This window comes from Nanorana parkeri, unplaced genomic scaffold (assembly GCF_000935625.1).
Source record: "Nanorana parkeri isolate BGI_ZX_2015 unplaced genomic scaffold, ASM93562v1 scaffold2512, whole genome shotgun sequence".
Taxonomy (NCBI): Eukaryota; Metazoa; Chordata; class Amphibia; order Anura; family Dicroglossidae; genus Nanorana; species Nanorana parkeri.
This window is the reverse complement of record NW_017308780.1, coordinates 96,708-114,152: the sequence shown is the minus strand read 5'-3', so window position 1 is coordinate 114,152 and position 17,445 is coordinate 96,708. Positions and strand designations below refer to the sequence as shown.

At 39.8% G+C, this 17,445-nt stretch overlaps 1 protein-coding gene across 4 annotated transcripts in view; it reads left to right on the top strand.

Annotated features, from left to right (window-relative positions):
- Nucleotides 1-17,445, top strand: part of COL6A2 (collagen type VI alpha 2 chain) — a 42,616-nt gene that overhangs the window by 15,999 nt on the left and 9,172 nt on the right. For 3 of the 4 annotated variants that reach the window (XM_018573737.1, XM_018573736.1, XM_018573739.1), the window contains exons 13-24: nucleotides 565-627; nucleotides 2,563-2,652; nucleotides 2,848-2,910; nucleotides 2,996-3,058; nucleotides 3,848-3,910; nucleotides 4,647-4,709; nucleotides 7,483-7,533; nucleotides 10,742-10,777; nucleotides 11,303-11,365; nucleotides 11,986-12,048; nucleotides 14,108-14,143; nucleotides 14,306-14,351. In XM_018573737.1, coding sequence (XP_018429239.1) covers nucleotides 565-627; nucleotides 2,563-2,652; nucleotides 2,848-2,910; nucleotides 2,996-3,058; nucleotides 3,848-3,910; nucleotides 4,647-4,709; nucleotides 7,483-7,533; nucleotides 10,742-10,777; nucleotides 11,303-11,365; nucleotides 11,986-12,048; nucleotides 14,108-14,143; nucleotides 14,306-14,351 — 700 coding nt within the window. Of the gene's footprint in view, nucleotides 1-564; nucleotides 628-2,562; nucleotides 2,653-2,847; nucleotides 2,911-2,995; nucleotides 3,059-3,847; nucleotides 3,911-4,646; nucleotides 4,710-7,482; nucleotides 7,534-10,741; nucleotides 10,778-11,302; nucleotides 11,366-11,985; nucleotides 12,049-14,107; nucleotides 14,144-14,305; nucleotides 14,352-15,942; nucleotides 15,989-17,445 lie in introns of all 4 variants that reach the window. The other variant, XM_018573738.1, reaches the window with a different exon arrangement.

The following is a 17,445-nucleotide window of genomic DNA, read 5'->3' as shown; positions in this document are numbered from 1 at the left end:
GTATTTAATTACAAAAATATATATAGAAATATATATATATATATAAATGTTGGGGAACTGATTAGTCTGCTAGTGACTACACATGCGCAATGTGAACAATCTCCTTACATTTAGATTGACAGTAAAGATTTCAATGTTATTGTCTTAGAATATTGTTATAGCCACACATTCGACTGCTACTGACTCTAGGTTTAGCTAAAACCATCTCTTTTCCAGTACTTTAAGGTAACCTGTAAAAATAGGCATAAAGGAACTGCCAATTGCTGGCTTGTTTTAAAATGTGCAAGCTCCAGGGCTGATATGCGGACTCTGGCTCCATCACCTAATAAGCCACTGATCCAGGACAAGCATGCAGCCAGTGAAGCATGAACTACAGTCCTACACACTTGCTTAGTTACTGCCCCAGACATGGTATCTTTTAAACTAAACTAAACTAGACTTTGAGCTTAAGGAAGCTCCTGTAATGAAGGTAGCGCTAAACAGCATCTAAGGTACATATTCAAATATGCTGTGTGATCATTTTTACAAATAAGATTGTTAATGTTCGAGAGTTTCTTTATCCAGGGTGATGCTGGAAGGCCTGGACGTGGTGGACCACCAGGGGCATTCGGAGAGAAGGGAGATAAGGTAACTTGACATTATAATCATTTTATCTTTCTGTGCCACTTGTTACATAAAGTTTTCACTTTGCTACTCTTGGAATATGCTTATCATAGAAACCGATTCTATCTTCAGCATATTTTTTGCTTTTGCCATAGGATATATACATAAGATAACACAACCCAGAAGTGCCCAGATAGCTGTCACTTAAATCTGATATACAAGAAACAATGCTACTCCTTTTGTCTTAGTAGGTGAATTCAAAGCACAACATTCATGGGCTGAGTATACAGTCAGTATCCTTTACACATTTTTCATTACATATTTGCTTTCCAAAAATATTATATAACCAGATTTCTATTCAAACTTTTTTATACTTCTACATACATGCTAACACACAACTCTTGTACCTGGTACGCTCCTGATCATCTACATCATACTGACTGACAGCACAGCCCTTACAAAGCAAAGCAGGGAAAACACCCGTTGCATCATGGGAGTACAGTTGTCATCTTAGATGATTTATGTATGACATGCTGAAGAGGTAATGCTGCAATACACATTACATGAACTTGGCAATACAAGACATGGAGACACATAGACAGAACTGTAGATTTTCTAATATTAGGAACAAAAAAGGGCAATAGAGAAAGTAAACAAAAACACAAAAACAAAATGTGTATGACAGTAAGCATCAGTAGCCATATACCACTGTATTCAAGATCATAGTAAATATAGCCCTGTCCTCTTCATAAATGCAAAGAGACGAGGGAATTTACAAGTGGATCAAAGGGGTCAGGGGCCAGAACAAATATATCTCATTACAACACGTCCAAATACAGCTGTGCACCAACTTAAAGACTCCCAACTGTAGAGAACATATTTGTGGGAACAATCGCAGAGGAGGGCCACTTGAGAGCAACATGAGATCAGGTTCCAGCGTAAATATATGTGTTTTATGCTAGGAGCGCAAGACAGGGGCAAGGGGAGAAGGAAATAGGGTAAAGATGAAGCACAGACAGAAGTAAGTACACGTAAAGCAGGAAGAAGAACACCAGTAGGCAATAACCCAACCCCTGGGGTCCACACAGAAAAGAAACAACCAAGGTATTAAGCCAGAGCATCTTGTAGTAAAGAGGAGAACTCCTGTGTAAGACTAAATTCGGTCCAGTAGAACCAAGTCCTACAGTGTTTTTCATGTAAACCCCTACTAGACAAGACCAGATCTTCCATACGTTCCACCTCTCCAACTCTATAAAGCCACATGGACACCATGGATGCTCTGTACGTCTTCTATAATTCCGGAATACAGCATCTGGCTGCATTCAGGAAGTGTGGGAGAATAGATTTCTTATAAGATTTCCTGGGAAAGAAGTTATGGTGGAGAAGGAAGAAGGCTGGAACCCACAGGATCTACCTATCCGTGAATTTGCAAAGTAAAGACTTAACAGAAATCCAAAAAAGAACCACCTTAGGGCAGGACCAAAAGATGTGTAAGAGATCACCTGTGTGTAAGAGATCACGCTTCATTGCATCTCCAACAGCAATTTGGAACAGAGGGAAACATTGAATGTAGAACCTGGGGAGTTCTATACAACCTAGTCAACAGCTTGAATGCTGATTCCTGGAAACACGTATGTATCGAGGACTTAAAGGTAAAATGGTTTGGTTACGTGGACACTGGAGAACTGAACAGTAAGATCCCACTCTCACGTCTGCAAATATTCAGTTGGAGTCGTCAGCAGGGAGTACATTAAGGACACTGCATGACGAACAGGGTCAGTTTGGACACTTCACTTTTTAATGGCAGTAAGTAGACGAAAGAAATCTGCTGCAGAGTGTAACAAACTGAGGAAATGGGACAGCTAATGCTTATTTTAAATGCACATTGTTCTTAATTATGGAGTTTTAAAAAACATACAGCATTCACTGCTCTAACACATGTCTCTTTATATTTTTCAGGGTCCCTCTGGAAATACTGGGGCTCCTGGAGCTTCAGGTTTAAAAGGAAATAAAGGAGGCCCCGGGACAGGAGGACCAAAAGGAGAGCCAGTGAGAAATTGTTTTCTTTTTTATTGCTGCTCACTGGCCACTGTTTGTACTATGTTGTCTACCGTATTTGGATAACTCTTGTACTTACAGTATATTGTGGCTCCCTTGCCTTTCTTCAGTCTTTCTGCATGACTTCTGCTTCACCATGACTTCTTGCTGCAGGTAGACTTTTACTCATTTCATGTCTTTGTCTAGGGTCGCAGAGGAGATCCTGGCAACAAAGGAAGTGCAGGTACTGATGGATCCAACGGAGAGAAGGTAAATAAGTGTTGCAACAATAAATAATGAAAATGACCATGGTGGATGTTGGTGGATTGCTCTTATAATGTATTTTTGGTTGCAGGGAGATCCTGGTCCAGAGGGTCCACGCGGACTTGGCGGAGAAGCTGGCATAAAAGGAGGAAAGGTAAATACAACATTCTGCTGCCTAGCTAAGTAACTGGCCCCAAAATGTTTATAATATCAGAATTCGTAAGTGGCTCTCATATGATATTCCTAGCTTTTAACTATATTGTGCTCACTACACAATCATTAGTGCCAGATGAATTGTTGTATTTTAACATGACAGTGACTGTTAGTATATAAAGTTATATAACAGATGGACATACTTTTCTTCTTAAAATTTCTATCAAAATATTGGGAGGTGTTGGAATTCACAAGAGTGCAGACTTTCAATATTTAAAGGGAATGCAGTTTTCCTTTTTTCTAGTCTGGTATATATATATATTTTTAATTTCAAGCCAGAGGGTGGGGGTCTAGGTTAATTTTCACATTTTTCCATGCTATCCTTATGGATTATGTTGAAAAAGCTGTGTTTACAGTGCTCAATAACAAAAGATCTATTTAACATGCACAGCTGAATGAGCCAGGAGTCTCCTCCAGCCTGCTCTGTTCAGACAGCCATATAAAGCTTCAGTTTCATTTTTGTTTCCCTTTAATGAATCATTTTACAACCCATTCAAAACACGTGTGTTGAATTTTACTGAGTTGTGTTGTAAATAGACCCTGACTGTGAATGTAGATTATTCATTCACTTAGATGAGCACTTCAGCTGTAGCCTGGGACTAATAGAATGAAATATATTAATGGTCTGTATAAATATATATATATATATTATATCTACAGTAGTGCTTGCACTGGAGGTAGAACACAGATGTAGTGGTGATTATATACTAACACAGTTCTATCTCTAAAGGGTGATCGTGGAGCTCCAGGACCAAGAGGAGCACAGGGACCTGTTGGAGTTGCTGGCAGAAATGTAAGTATGCTTTTTGTGTGTTATCCGGTTCCTCTTTAATACCTGTGCAGATATGTGCTCTGTTTCATTGTGGTACAGCAATTATGTGCAAATGGTACTCCACATAAAATCCTAAGAAGGGGTACAAAGTACTTTCCTCTATATACTCTATTTAGCAAAGTATCTTTTTATTTGAACGTATTTTATGCAACTATTCACTGAATGTTGGTGTTCCTATTTAATACTTTAATTGGATACCTCCAAGCGAATAAAATATGCTTAGTGGCGGTTTAAATTAAATCTGAAATTTGATTGGAGCTGATTGTTAAATTTATAATTTGCTGGAATATGTTTACATAGATCTGTCTTATCTGTGAAAAATTATGCCATTCAGATATTCAGTCAGTACTAATTCATTTACTTTCTAAATCTCTGAAGACATGTCAGCAAGCATGTATTCAGATAAAAAAAAAGATTCCAATGCCAATTGGAAGATGCCAATTCCGCTGTTTTGTGAGATGTTTGATCAATGTGCAGCTTAAAGAGCTGCCTATAATAGATACTGTGGTTGTTTCCATAGTCACCTACCCTGTATAAATAGATTAACACTCATATCTCTTTTTTTTTTTCTTAATGTCACATGTTTTCTTTTTTTTACTGACTTGTTCTATTTGAAATTACGCTGTCACCTGATTTTTTTGCATCTAGTAATTTTCCTTGTAGTTAAAAGGTAATGTTGTTTTTTTTAATTCTGAAGGGTTCACGTGGAGACCCAGGGGACATGGGTGAGAGAGGAAACCCAGGAGGACCAGGACTTAAGGTAGATAAGTACAGTATATAATGGACGTATTTATTTATTTGGACATCTTTTCTTACTGTTTGCCCATATCATGGTCAGACTGGCATGCTGTCTTTGGGCAAATGGTTAAGAACATTTTTACTGAACTGCCCCTTGATCAATTACGAGACATAATGCTTATTTTTCAACACTCCAAATGGTTTCTCACTGCCAAACTCACTAACACACTTGGAGCTCTTGATGATCTTTGAGATTGCGCACAATCGCATGCACCCCCACTCACTTAGATGTATGGCCCCCGCTTGGAATGCCGAACCGAATCAACATCCCCACATTGTTGTTCTTACATCCAACGACTCCTATGCTTCCAACTCGCTGACCGAGTGCTTTCATGGTTACTCTACTTTACAACACCAACTGTCGAACCTTTTGCCTCTAATTGATGTTGCCACCTCGACACTGGTGTTTTGGTTTGTTTGTTTGTATTTGCATCACTAGAGACCAGTTTTACATGCGTTTCCATTATAATTTTGTTTTTTCAATCACATTGTACTTGGTACCATGTGACTCTGATGACACATACTTGTTGTATTGTACTTTACCTGAAAATAAAAAATTTACATGCAAAAAGAACATTTTTAAAAACACGGGGTAAATTTATCAAAACTGGAGCAGACAAGATCTGGAGCAGATTTTCACTGCAACCTATCAACCTATCAGCTTCTATCTCTCATTTTCAAATCTCAACTGAGCAAACTGAAGAGAGATGCTGATTGGTTGCCATGGGCAACTGCTCCAGTTTCTGTCTGCTCCAGTTTTGATAAATTCCCCCCAGGGTCTATTCATTTCAACCAAAGAAAATTTAAAAAAGCAGACTTTACCTTTATCTTTAGGATCCCTAACCCCTTATTTTATCCAAAGGATAAAATAAGGGGTTAGGGATCCTAAAGATAAAGACCATTATAACATCGTCAAATTTGCTTTACTAGGAAAAACAAACCTTCCTGACCCACTAAGGCAATGGGTAACTCTACAGATCAGCATTCTACTATCAGGGCAATTGCCAAAAGGGTGAAGGGTTTGGAGAAGGCAGGATAAGTGAACAATCTAGGACAAAATAGCTGAACTGGAAAGTGAGCTGAATTGGAGAATTATTCCAAATCAGCTATTTTGTCCTAGATTGTTCACTTCTCCTCCCTTCTCCAAACTCTGCACCCTTTTGTAAATAACCCTGTATGTGTTTCCTTTTAATATAAGTAGCCTTTTATATTTTGAGTTTTTAACAGCTCATCCAAGCTTTCTTGAAAGCCGTCTACTGAGTCTGCTAAAACCTAGTCCTGTAGAAGGCTATTTTACATCCTCACAGCTCTTAGCCCTCATTCACACTTGAGCCTTGTGACAATGCGCGTTGTGTTTATGCACCTCTTTTGGCGTGCTTATTATTTAAATGAGCTGCTGTAATTCTGACAATCACATCAAAGAATTACATGCACCTTTTTTGTGTAAATTGTGCTGTACCAAAATGCTTGCTGCTTTGTACCAAGCCTTTTAGCGCACGATTTTGTGGGCTCATGAGCAAGGCACCCTTGGGGTGCTACTAGAATGAATGGCACTAAAGCACGGCTCCACTAAAGACACATGTTTTCTGCACAATTTAAATTTTTGTGCGTGTTGCTGCAATGCTCAGGTATGGATGGGGGCTTACAGTAACAAACTCATGCCATAGGCAGAAGCTTAACCTTTTTTATTTCCACTGTTCTCATGTCTTTGGGGATAACCTCAGCACTGACAATTTACTCATTTTTTATGTTGATCATTTATATATTTACACAAGGTGATCCTATCTCTTCCTAATCACCCCTTCTAATAGGTGAATTAATTCAGTGCAGTTCTTTCCTCATTGCTGAGGTCTTTCATGTTCCTCTTTTAATAAGTTGCCCTTTTTTTCCCTTTGTAATTCTATGGCAACCTTTTTTGTATGCTGGAACCAAAAACAGAACAGAAGACTCTGTCTTGGGGCAATAATATATTTCTCGCTCTTGAAGCTATGCTTTATTTAATATAAGAAGTATCTTGCTGGCTTTAGCTGCACATTGTGACAGAATGCTGTGGTCTAACTGAACTCCCATAACCTTCTCCATCAGGGATTCACCCAGTTTTAACCCCCCCCCCCCCCCCCCCACACACACACACACACCCCCTATATACACACACAGATTTTGTCATTGTTTGAATATTTGAGACATTACTTTTTCTTTAGACAGTATTTTTTAATCCCAAACTAGGTATCATATATAAACACGTTATTGAGTAATGGTCCTAATGCTCAATCTTGGGATACCGCACCTACACCTTGAAATCATTGGGCGTATATATCTTTGATCACTAACTAAACAATAACTAAAGCCAGTGTTCTATTCATTTAAAAAATAATATTTCTAAATAAATAGACTATACATTACATTAGACTATAAATACTATTAAATAGACTATACATTAGCTGTGTCTGAGAAAATGCATCTAAGGTTGTAGCACAGTCCAAATATACTGCATGCACAGCCACCCAAATGTACATCTTTTTGCTTACTACCTAAAAAGAAGGTAAATATATTTAGGTTAAAAAAAAAAACATACGCCTTGCATCCTCAAGATCCAGAGGAAGGCAAAAAAAACCTTGTGTGGTCTGGTTTGCTCTAAGAGGGAGGAAATGCCTTCCTGATCCCCAAAAGGCAGGAAGATGAACATCTGATGTTATTTGTATGCGATGTGTTAATGCAATAGCATTCTCTTTTAGGGAGACAGAGGAAGACCTGGTATCAGCTACCCAGGACCACGGGGATCTCCAGTAAGTAGGAGCACAAAATCAATGGCTTTGTATTTATTTAATTACACAAGAGCTATTAAATGTTGCTAAAATGATCCTAGCCTGCCTGAAAATCTGCTAAACTAAAGACAACGCTATATAGCAGGCAACATAAGATGCTGGATCTAACCTAAAGACTTACAAGATACCTCTTCAGTAGAGATGGGCTGGATGTTCGACTCGAACGTGAGCTCAACTCACATCGCTAGTTCGTGTGTTCGCCGAATACACAAACTATATGGGCATTCAGCGGTCTGTTCGACCGTTGAACACCCCACAAGGCAATGCGCCTTGTGAAGCTCTAATTGGCTAAAGGCTTGCATCTGACCACATGTCAGGTGCAAGACTTTGCACAATCATTGCTCAGTACTCTGTAAGAGCCATGATTGGGCAAAGTCATTATAACTTTGCCCAATCACGGCTCACCTGTCAGATGACGTAAAACTGTACACAGTTGGGCGGAGCTAGCTGTCACCGCTAGTTCCAGCCAATTGTTTATGCTTATCTGTCGAAATGCCATTCTGCAGCGAGAGTGGACAGGGCGGCGGTTGTCGTTTTATTTTTTTTTAATATTATTATTTCTATTTATTTGTTATTGTTTTATTTTTTATAGGGGGCGCATCTGGGTGCCCCTTTATTATTACGAGTACCCTGATGTGAAAAAGCCCCGTGCCTGCACCTCCACAACCAATGCCCCAGGGCTTGTGGGGAAGAGGCCCTTGTCCCCATCCGCATGGGTACAAGGTGCTTTTCCAGGGGCGACCTCTCCTCAATATTCCTACCAAACCTTAAGGGTTTGGTATCACTTTTGGGGGGAACCCCACACTTTTTTTAAAATGGGGTCCCTCCTAACATTCCTACCAGACGAAAAGGGTCTGGTATTGTTTGGGAGGGGGAACTTTTTTTTAAAACAAAATCGTTTTTTTTTCTTTAGAAATGTCAGTTTTGCTGCAGCAAGTTCTATGCATTGTACAGATCCGCCACTTTACAGGCAGGTTAAGGGAACCCCCCAGGCACGATATTTAAAGGAATTTTTCATTTTTATTGTTACCCTTTATGCAATGTTAAAATCACTGCTCCTTTAAAAACTATATTTTTAAAAAGTTTTTTTTTTCATTGATTCATGTGCCCCAAGGCAGTACCCGGATTCCCATACACCTTTTATGGCCAATAACTGAAGGCTTCAAAATGGGGACATTTGATTTTCAATGTTCTACCCCCATAGACTTTGAGTTTGAGTTCGAATATGAACTTTTCCCATGTTCGAAAGTACGTATTCAAACTGAGCACGGGGGTGTTTGGCTCATCACTACTCTTCAATACCCTGCCAGGGTCTTTTAAAGTATTCCTACTTGCATGTGTATTGTGGCAAGTATGACAATAGTCAGTGCCTGGACAGCCAATTTCCAGGCAAAATAGGTTATTTGGGGAGAATTATTTGTGAAGTCATCTTTGCAAATACCACTTTTTGAACAGTTTGTATTTCCATAGATTAGTTTGGAGGCTTCAGCAGCGCTTTGAAGTAAATTCCAGTAAATCTGCTAATTTGATCTGGCCCCTTGTGGTGACTACTATGCACTTGCCATTGTTCGTTTTAACAGAGTTGCTATCACATGTTGATGTCAATAGATGTTTGAAAATAGGGTTTCCATTGACATAGATGCCCTTTGTCCTATACCAGAAATTTCAGATCTAACCAGACACCCTTTTGCTGATTTAAACTCGCCTCACTCAGCAATAGTAGCATTTTGAGGGTACACTGATTTCAGGTTGTCTACTATTTACAACATCAAAGCCCTAAAAAGGGGGGAATCTGGTATTTTTCATTATACTTTTATGAATCATTGTCATTATTAAAAGATTTTGGACTCTCTGACCTTTTGTTTGGCATTCTCATTAGACTGTATATTTGTTGTTTTGGTTGTCAGTTTCTATCAGCAGCCTGTTGTTCCCTGTTGATTGTAGTGAAGATATTAGTGCCATGGATATCTGTGTCCTAGCAATAATTCTTGCACTTCTTAATATGTGAATAATTAAGTTTCCATACTGTATAACCATCATGGAATTATCACAATTCAAAGTTTTGGGAAGACACAGGGCTATTTAGGTAAAACAGTGGCTCTGCTTTTGAAAAATAGAAAAAGAACACTTTGTGAACCTGAAATATTGGCTCTTTTGTGGTGAGTCCAAAGAAGTGTGAAATAAATCTTCATTCTTCACATATGGAGGTGTGCTGTGCAGAGATATTGCTAGCATGAACGGTGGACAGTGCCATTAATCATATCACTTCAGTGCATGACTGCCGAAGGGCATTAGCATGTATGATTTATGGTCAACACATGATTCTAAGGATGTCTGCCTATCACTACACGTGCACTCTCAAAGCATGTCAATGTAGACATGTAGGACACATTGTCTATGTAGGCTGGGATATGATGGAGGCACTCCAAAAAACAAAAGGGCCCATAAGAGTAGTGAAGGATGGTAGGGGCTGGACTCTCAATATTTACTGTGAAGCCAGGCACCAATTAGGGTTCTCATAGCACATTTACAAGTTTGCTGATACTTGATATGATATGGCTGAAGCTGACAAGCAGTGAGAGCAACCTAATTTCATATGGAGGAGTGGTGGGATTTAGCCCCTGCCAAGTATTCTCTAGGATTGTGGCTGGGATGTTTACCTCCATCTCTTCAACCAGGCTAATTTTATCATTAGAAAGTCACTCATATAGTCTAATGGGGTCTGCACCATAAGGTTAGGGATAAAAATGTTCTTAGATATATATGCAGTTTACAACTGTGGTTTTTCTCAAATGTGAAGTCTAGCATGTCACAGTCATGCTTTGGGTAGGGATCTCCCAACTGGAATCCCATACCTCAGTAAGAATGTAGCAGTAAATAGAATTTTGTCTCATTGCATCCAAAACAAGAATACAGTTTTAGATATAGGGTAAAAATAATATGGGCAGTTGTATTGTACAGAATCTTGAGTAAAGGTGAAATCCTAACGATTTCTGCACATGACCTTCCGAAGTCCATATTTGCCACTCTGTGACTGAATATGTCTGTGGTGTATGGATTGTTTAACTGTCACATTTCTACTAAAGAGCTATAGGCCTGTTTGTTTATTCTTATATTAAATTGTGAACCTCAGTTTTATGGTAGATTAAATTTTCCTTTGTTTTTCTAGGGTGATAAAGGAGACAACGGACCACCAGGACCTCTGGTGAGACATTCTATCATTTTGAATTGTTTTGCACTAGACATGATTTCCTATTTTGTGTTCTGAATGACAAAAATCCTTCAATGAGTCCTCAAAGATCTCCCAACCATTCCATGAACATTTGAATTACTGCGGTTACACATTATTACTGTATAAGACAAGACAGTAACTCTGGCTTTGGCCATAAAGGCAGGCTACAAATATTTTAATCTTGAACTTGGCTGTAGGGTAAATATTTAATTAATACCACATACAGTATGTAACAAAAACTGGGGATCATACCTTATCTGGTACAGCTTGTTGCTACCTAGGATATTTTTTTCTGATATTCATTTGATTAGACAAACAGCAATGTGCAAAGAACAGCGACCCAGAACAGCCAATCAGTTCTGAATATTCTAATGAAAGGTAAAATCTCATTGGTCCCGGTGCCTGCACACTTCTGTATTCTGCATTGTTGATATGTATTTTATGATGTTCACTTTCAAGTCATGCCATATATGAGATCTTCATTTAATCTTTTCACAGGGAGGACGTGGAGACTTTGGACAAAAGGGAACACCTGGACCTAAAGGAGTGAAGGGAGAGGGTGTAAGTAGGCAACTTATACAGAAGGCACCATCATTGTTTTATCCATTGATGTTGCCTGCTTTCACTGAACTAAGTGCTTCTTTCAGTGATCATATGTTGGCCAGGTCTCATCTAACAAATACCTATAAAATACATTTAACATAAACTTCAGCCAGATCTTTAGTCTTGCATAGTTGTACAGGTTACTCTCCAGTATTAAAATTTTTACTCTGACTTCATTGTACACTGCTTCTCACAGTTTGCTTTAGTAGTTTCAGCAAGTCAGATAGACCCCGCCTTATTTTCTAGCTGGAGGACATTCAGCATTATCTAGCCTTTACCTCCCCACTTGAAATATCCTTGTCCTGCCCCTTTCATTCTTTACATTTCAGTTCTTTCAATCATGCTTCAAATGTGGGCATTTCCTTGGACAGTCTATTGTTTTCAGTAAGCTATGTGCAGCCACTCCCTCCAGCCATGATCTGTTTACAGTGTATGGAAAATCACATTGATGATATTGTTCACAAAGTTTATTATCATTTTGATGAAGGAATGGGGGGGTGTACACCAAGAAAGGCAATATATAAGGATTAAACTTCAGCTTTAACATATACATTTTATTGTCTATATTTTTTTCACAGGCTGACAAAGGATCCACAGGGGAGCCTGGCCCCCGAGGGCCACCTGGTGAATCCGGGGGTGAGGTAAGTGGGTGCATCCTCTTACATGTTACATAGTTACATAGTTACATAGTATTTGAGGTTGAATAAAGACATTAGTCCATCAAGTCCAACCTATTAGGATCTCATTCTAGGAGTACCTGTACCCCTGTATATTACGGTCCCTTAAGAAATCGTCCAAAAGTTTCTTGAACAATTCCACATTATTTGCTGAAATCACTGACTGTGGCAGTGAGTTCCAGACCCTAACTGATCTTACTGTGAAGAACCCCCTTCGCCCCTTGTGCTGGAATTTTTTTTCCACCAATTTTAGGTGGTGGCATCTAGTTTTTGTAATGGAGTTCATTTTAAACAGTTTATCGCTAATGTTGCTACCACCATTGAACATCTTGTACATGGAGATCATATCCCCCCTTAATCTCCTCACCTCCAATGTGAACATGTTTAAATTTAGTAGCCTTGTCTCGTAGCTCTGGTCCTCCATACCCCTAATTAGTTGCCCTCTGGACTTTTTCCAACTCAAGGACATCTTTTCTTAGTACTGGTGACCAGAACTGGACCGCATACTCCAGATGAGGTCGAACCAATGATCTATAAAGTGGCAAAATTATAGACTTGTCCCTGCAATACATCCCCTTTTTAATACAGGACAAGACCCTGCTAGCTTTGTTTACAGCAGCCTGGCACTGCAAACTACCTTTCAGTTTGTGGTCTACAATGACCCCCAAATCCTTCTCCATTTCTGACTTCCCCAGCGGCATACCCATAATTGTATAACCCATTTGTTTATTTTTAATTCCAAAGTGCATTACTTTGCATTTATCGACATTAAACCTCATCTGCCACATTAATGCCCACTCCCCTATTTTATCCAGGTCCTCCTGTTATGTTATAGTGTCTAAGTACGTGTCTATATCCCTCCCTATTTTGGTGTCATCCGCAAACACGGAAATATCGCTGTTAACACCCTCACCCTCCCCGATGGCAAAGATGTTGCCATCTTTAATTGTTTTGAGCTCAAATGTACAAACTGACCATATGGGCTTTTGAATCAATGAACTTGCTGGTCACTGAGAGCCATCATAAATTCCAAAGCAGGACCCCAGCATTGTTTGAAAATGAAGGTCTTAGAACAGCTCTTTTAGACCATTTGTCAACTCTGGACTCTCCTTTGCAGACTAAGGCCCACTCAGGGATGTACTAGCAGCCATCCTTCCTTGTGACTGCACGTGAGCAGCTGCTCTTCTGCCATATTGGTACTTGGATGCAGCTATTGCCATTGACCCCAGTGAAGTCACGCCTGAAGCTTGTTCAGTTAGATCACCTGAGTCATGGGTGTTCCAAATTCTGCAGTGCCAGTGACTTGTTAGGCTATTGCAGTCAAGATGCATCTGCCTCTGTCTGGAGTAACCTGTCTTCTCTCTAGCTATCTACCCTTGTGGTAAAAGGTTGATACAAGTTATTGGCATCTCTCGATAAGTGCAATGAGTCGCACTAGACACATTAAACAAATGTTACATAATTTGAGGGCCTACACAATCTATTCAATTTATATCCAGCCAGGCAGACCTGTGTACTACATTGCTGATGATAGAAGGAGATGTAATGTGTATCATAGGCTTAAAGCTGCCCATACACTAGTATATTTCCGACCAAATGTTCTACGAAAGATCTTTCTTTACCACCTGATAATGCCATCAGACACTTGAGGAATGTCAATTCAAATCGTTTGATTCTAAATTTTTGGAATTTAAAAATTTTGTTCAAGGAAATTTTCCATTTTACTCAGTTAATTGTTTTCATCACTACGGTCGAAATCGATCATCGATTCAACCCCATCAACTAGTAGAAAGTTCTTTTGAAAATCTAAACAATGTATGGCCAACTTAAAGCGTTCTATGCACCCTTAGAGACTCTCAGGCACCAAGGCCAAAATATCTCCCCCCTCCTCATGTCTGCAGATATTGTACAAAAGCTAACATTTATCTGAGGGCCATTTTGTAGTAACAAATGCAGCCATCTTTAATAGCTAATATTATCTACCATTGACAGCAGATTTTAACTTATTTTTTTTTATATTTAGGGTGGCAGTGGACCTCCAGGTGACCCTTCTTTGACTGTGAGTAGTTTATGATGTCATAATAAAACTATGTAATTAAATAAAAAGATTAACAATTGATAAATCATATGCAATTGTTATCATAACATTCTATTACAGCATAATTACACAATTGTATAATGCATGTGTGTAACAAGAGTATTTGTTTTTATTATTGCGCAGGAATGTGATGTCATGACATACGTGCGAGAGACATGTGGATGCTGTGGTTAGTTTTCATATATACTATATTGCATTTTATTTCTCTGTGATTTTATGTTACCCAAATCCCCAAAGGACAGAAGAAGAGTTGTCAAGAACTTAAATTCCCTGTTCAGTAAAATATACTGTATATATACATTTTTATTTAGTTGGCTTTTACGTGAATGTACATTTATGTTATATTGTATTTATTATGTCAACAACTAAAACATAGAGCAGGTAGTTGCTTTGCATCTTGGTAACAAACATGTTGCCACAATGCACAGGGTAAACAGGGCCTGAAGGTTCATTATTAAACACAAGAATCAATCATCCATGTACTCAAACCAGGTAACAAACCAGCATTGACCCATAAAATCTAAAAATCAGACAGGAAAAATTAAGCCTTGATATAACAATCTCAAAATCTTAGTAAAGTTTTTTTTTTGTTCTGAATATAGCAGTTAATAGTTAGGTAGCCTGACATTTTTTTGTTGTTGTTGCCTTTGTCCTCATTGGGGAAATTCACCCTCACTTTTGGAGACAGTGAAAGTTGTCACCTGGTCGGGAAGTAAGAGGAAATCGAAAATTTGACAGTTGTCAGAACCAGGGCTGGTGACTATTTTGCACCCTAGGCAAGACCAGCTACTTACACCCAAAAAAATAAGTTTTTTTTAAAATGGCACTTTTTTTAAATTATTTCACTGTGTGCCGTTGTAAAATAAAAAATAAAATACTAAAAATAAAAAAATATTTCCATGATGACACCATTATATTAAAAAAACAGACGCTGCTCCCACCTCTTCTGCCTGGATCTTTTGCTGATTTCACCATGCCCCATGCGTCCACGAGCTACTCTGTATCCCTCCTCACACCGCTGCCTGCGTCTACTGGACTCCACGGGCACTCTGCTCACTGGAGCCTCACACTGAAAACCAGGGCCGGACTGGGACAAAAAATAGGCCCGGGCATTTTAGACTGAGCATCACAATCGCGTGGCCCATGAAGGCCCTGCCCCATTGAAATCTGGGGGCAGAACCAAACATGGAAGTACAATCAAGGGGTGAGGCCAGCCACTGGTAAGTGCAGGAGGGTTACAGCCGACACACAAGCCTTGCTGCAACCAGCATACAAACCTTGCAAAAACATAGGGAGCTTGCTGCAGAGAAGTCTTGTGATATTCTCAGCAGTTCTCCACCTCCCCAGCCGATCTCTGCACACCAAGAAAGGTGTACAAGTCAGTGTTCATAAAATAACGTGCACAGTTCTCCAGCAATGCCAACAATACATTATACAGCAGCAGGGGCAGATGGAGGATTGCAGCAGGGGCAGATGGAGAAGCGCAGCAGGGGCAGATGGAGAATTGCAGCAGGGGCAGATGAAAGATCGCAGCAGGGGCAGATGGAGGATTGCAGCAGGGGCAGATGGAGAATTGCAGCAGGGGCAGATGGAAGATCGCAGCAGGGGCAGATAGAGGATCCAAGCAGGACTGATGGGGAATCGCAGGTAGGGCAGATGAAGGATCACAGCAGGGGCAGATGAAGGATCTATTACAGCATAATTACACAATTGTATAATGCATGTGTGTAACAAGAGTATTTGTTTTTATTATTGCGCAGGAATGTGATGTCATGACATACGTGCGAGAGACATGTGGATGCTGTGGTTAGTTTTCATATATACTATATTGCATTTTATTTCTCTGTGATTTTATGTTACCCAAATCCCCAAAGGACAGAAGAAGAGTTGTCAAGAACTTAAATTCCCTGTTCAGTAAAATATACTGTATATATACATTTTTATTTAGTTGGCTTTTACGTGAATGTACATTTATGTTATATTGTATTTATTATGTCAACAACTAAAACATAGAGCAGGTAGTTGCTTTGCATCTTGGTAACAAACATGTTGCCACAATGCACAGGGTAAACAGGGCCTGAAGGTTCATTATTAAACACAAGAATCAATCATCCATGTACTCAAACCAGGTAACAAACCAGCATTGACCCATAAAATCTAAAAATCAGACAGGAAAAATTAAGCCTTGATATAACAATCTCAAAATCTTAGTAAAGTTTTTTTTTTGTTCTGAATATAGCAGTTAATAGTTAGGTAGCCTGACATTTTTTTGTTGTTGTTGCCTTTGTCCTCATTGGGGAAATTCACCCTCACTTTTGGAGACAGTGAAAGTTGTCACCTGGTCGGGAAGTAAGAGGAAATCGAAAATTTGACAGTTGTCAGAACCAGGGCTGGTGACTATTTTGCACCCTAGGCAAGACCAGCTACTTACACCCAAAAAAATAAGTTTTTTTTAAAATGGCACTTTTTTTAAATTATTTCACTGTGTGCCGTTGTAAAATAAAAAATAAAATACTAAAAATAAAAAAATATTTCCATGATGACACCATTATATTAAAAAAACAGACGCTGCTCCCACCTCTTCTGCCTGGATCTTTTGCTGATTTCACCATGCCCCATGCGTCCACGAGCTACTCTGTATCCCTCCTCACACCGCTGCCTGCGTCTACTGGACTCCACGGGCACTCTGCTCACTGGAGCCTCACACTGAAAACCAGGGCCGGACTGGGACAAAAAATAGGCCCGGGCATTTTAGACTGAGCATCACAATCGCGTGGCCCATGAAGGCCCTGCCCCATTGAAATCTGGGGGCAGAACCAAACATGGAAGTACAATCAAGGGGTGAGGCCAGCCACTGGTAAGTGCAGGAGGGTTACAGCCGACACACAAGCCTTGCTGCAACCAGCATACAAACCTTGCAAAAACATAGGGAGCTTGCTGCAGAGAAGTCTTGTGATATTCTCAGCAGTTCTCCACCTCCCCAGCCGATCTCTGCACACCAAGAAAGGTGTACAAGTCAGTGTTCATAAAATAACGTGCACAGTTCTCCAGCAATGCCAACAATACATTATACAGCAGCAGGGGCAGATGGAGGATTGCAGCAGGGGCAGATGGAGGATTGCAGCAGGGGCAGATGGAGAAGCGCAGCAGGGGCAGATGGAGAATTGCAGCAGGGGCAGATGAAAGATCGCAGCAGGGGCAGATGGAGGATTGCAGCAGGGGCAGATGGAGAATTGCAGCAGGGGCAGATGGAAGATCGCAGC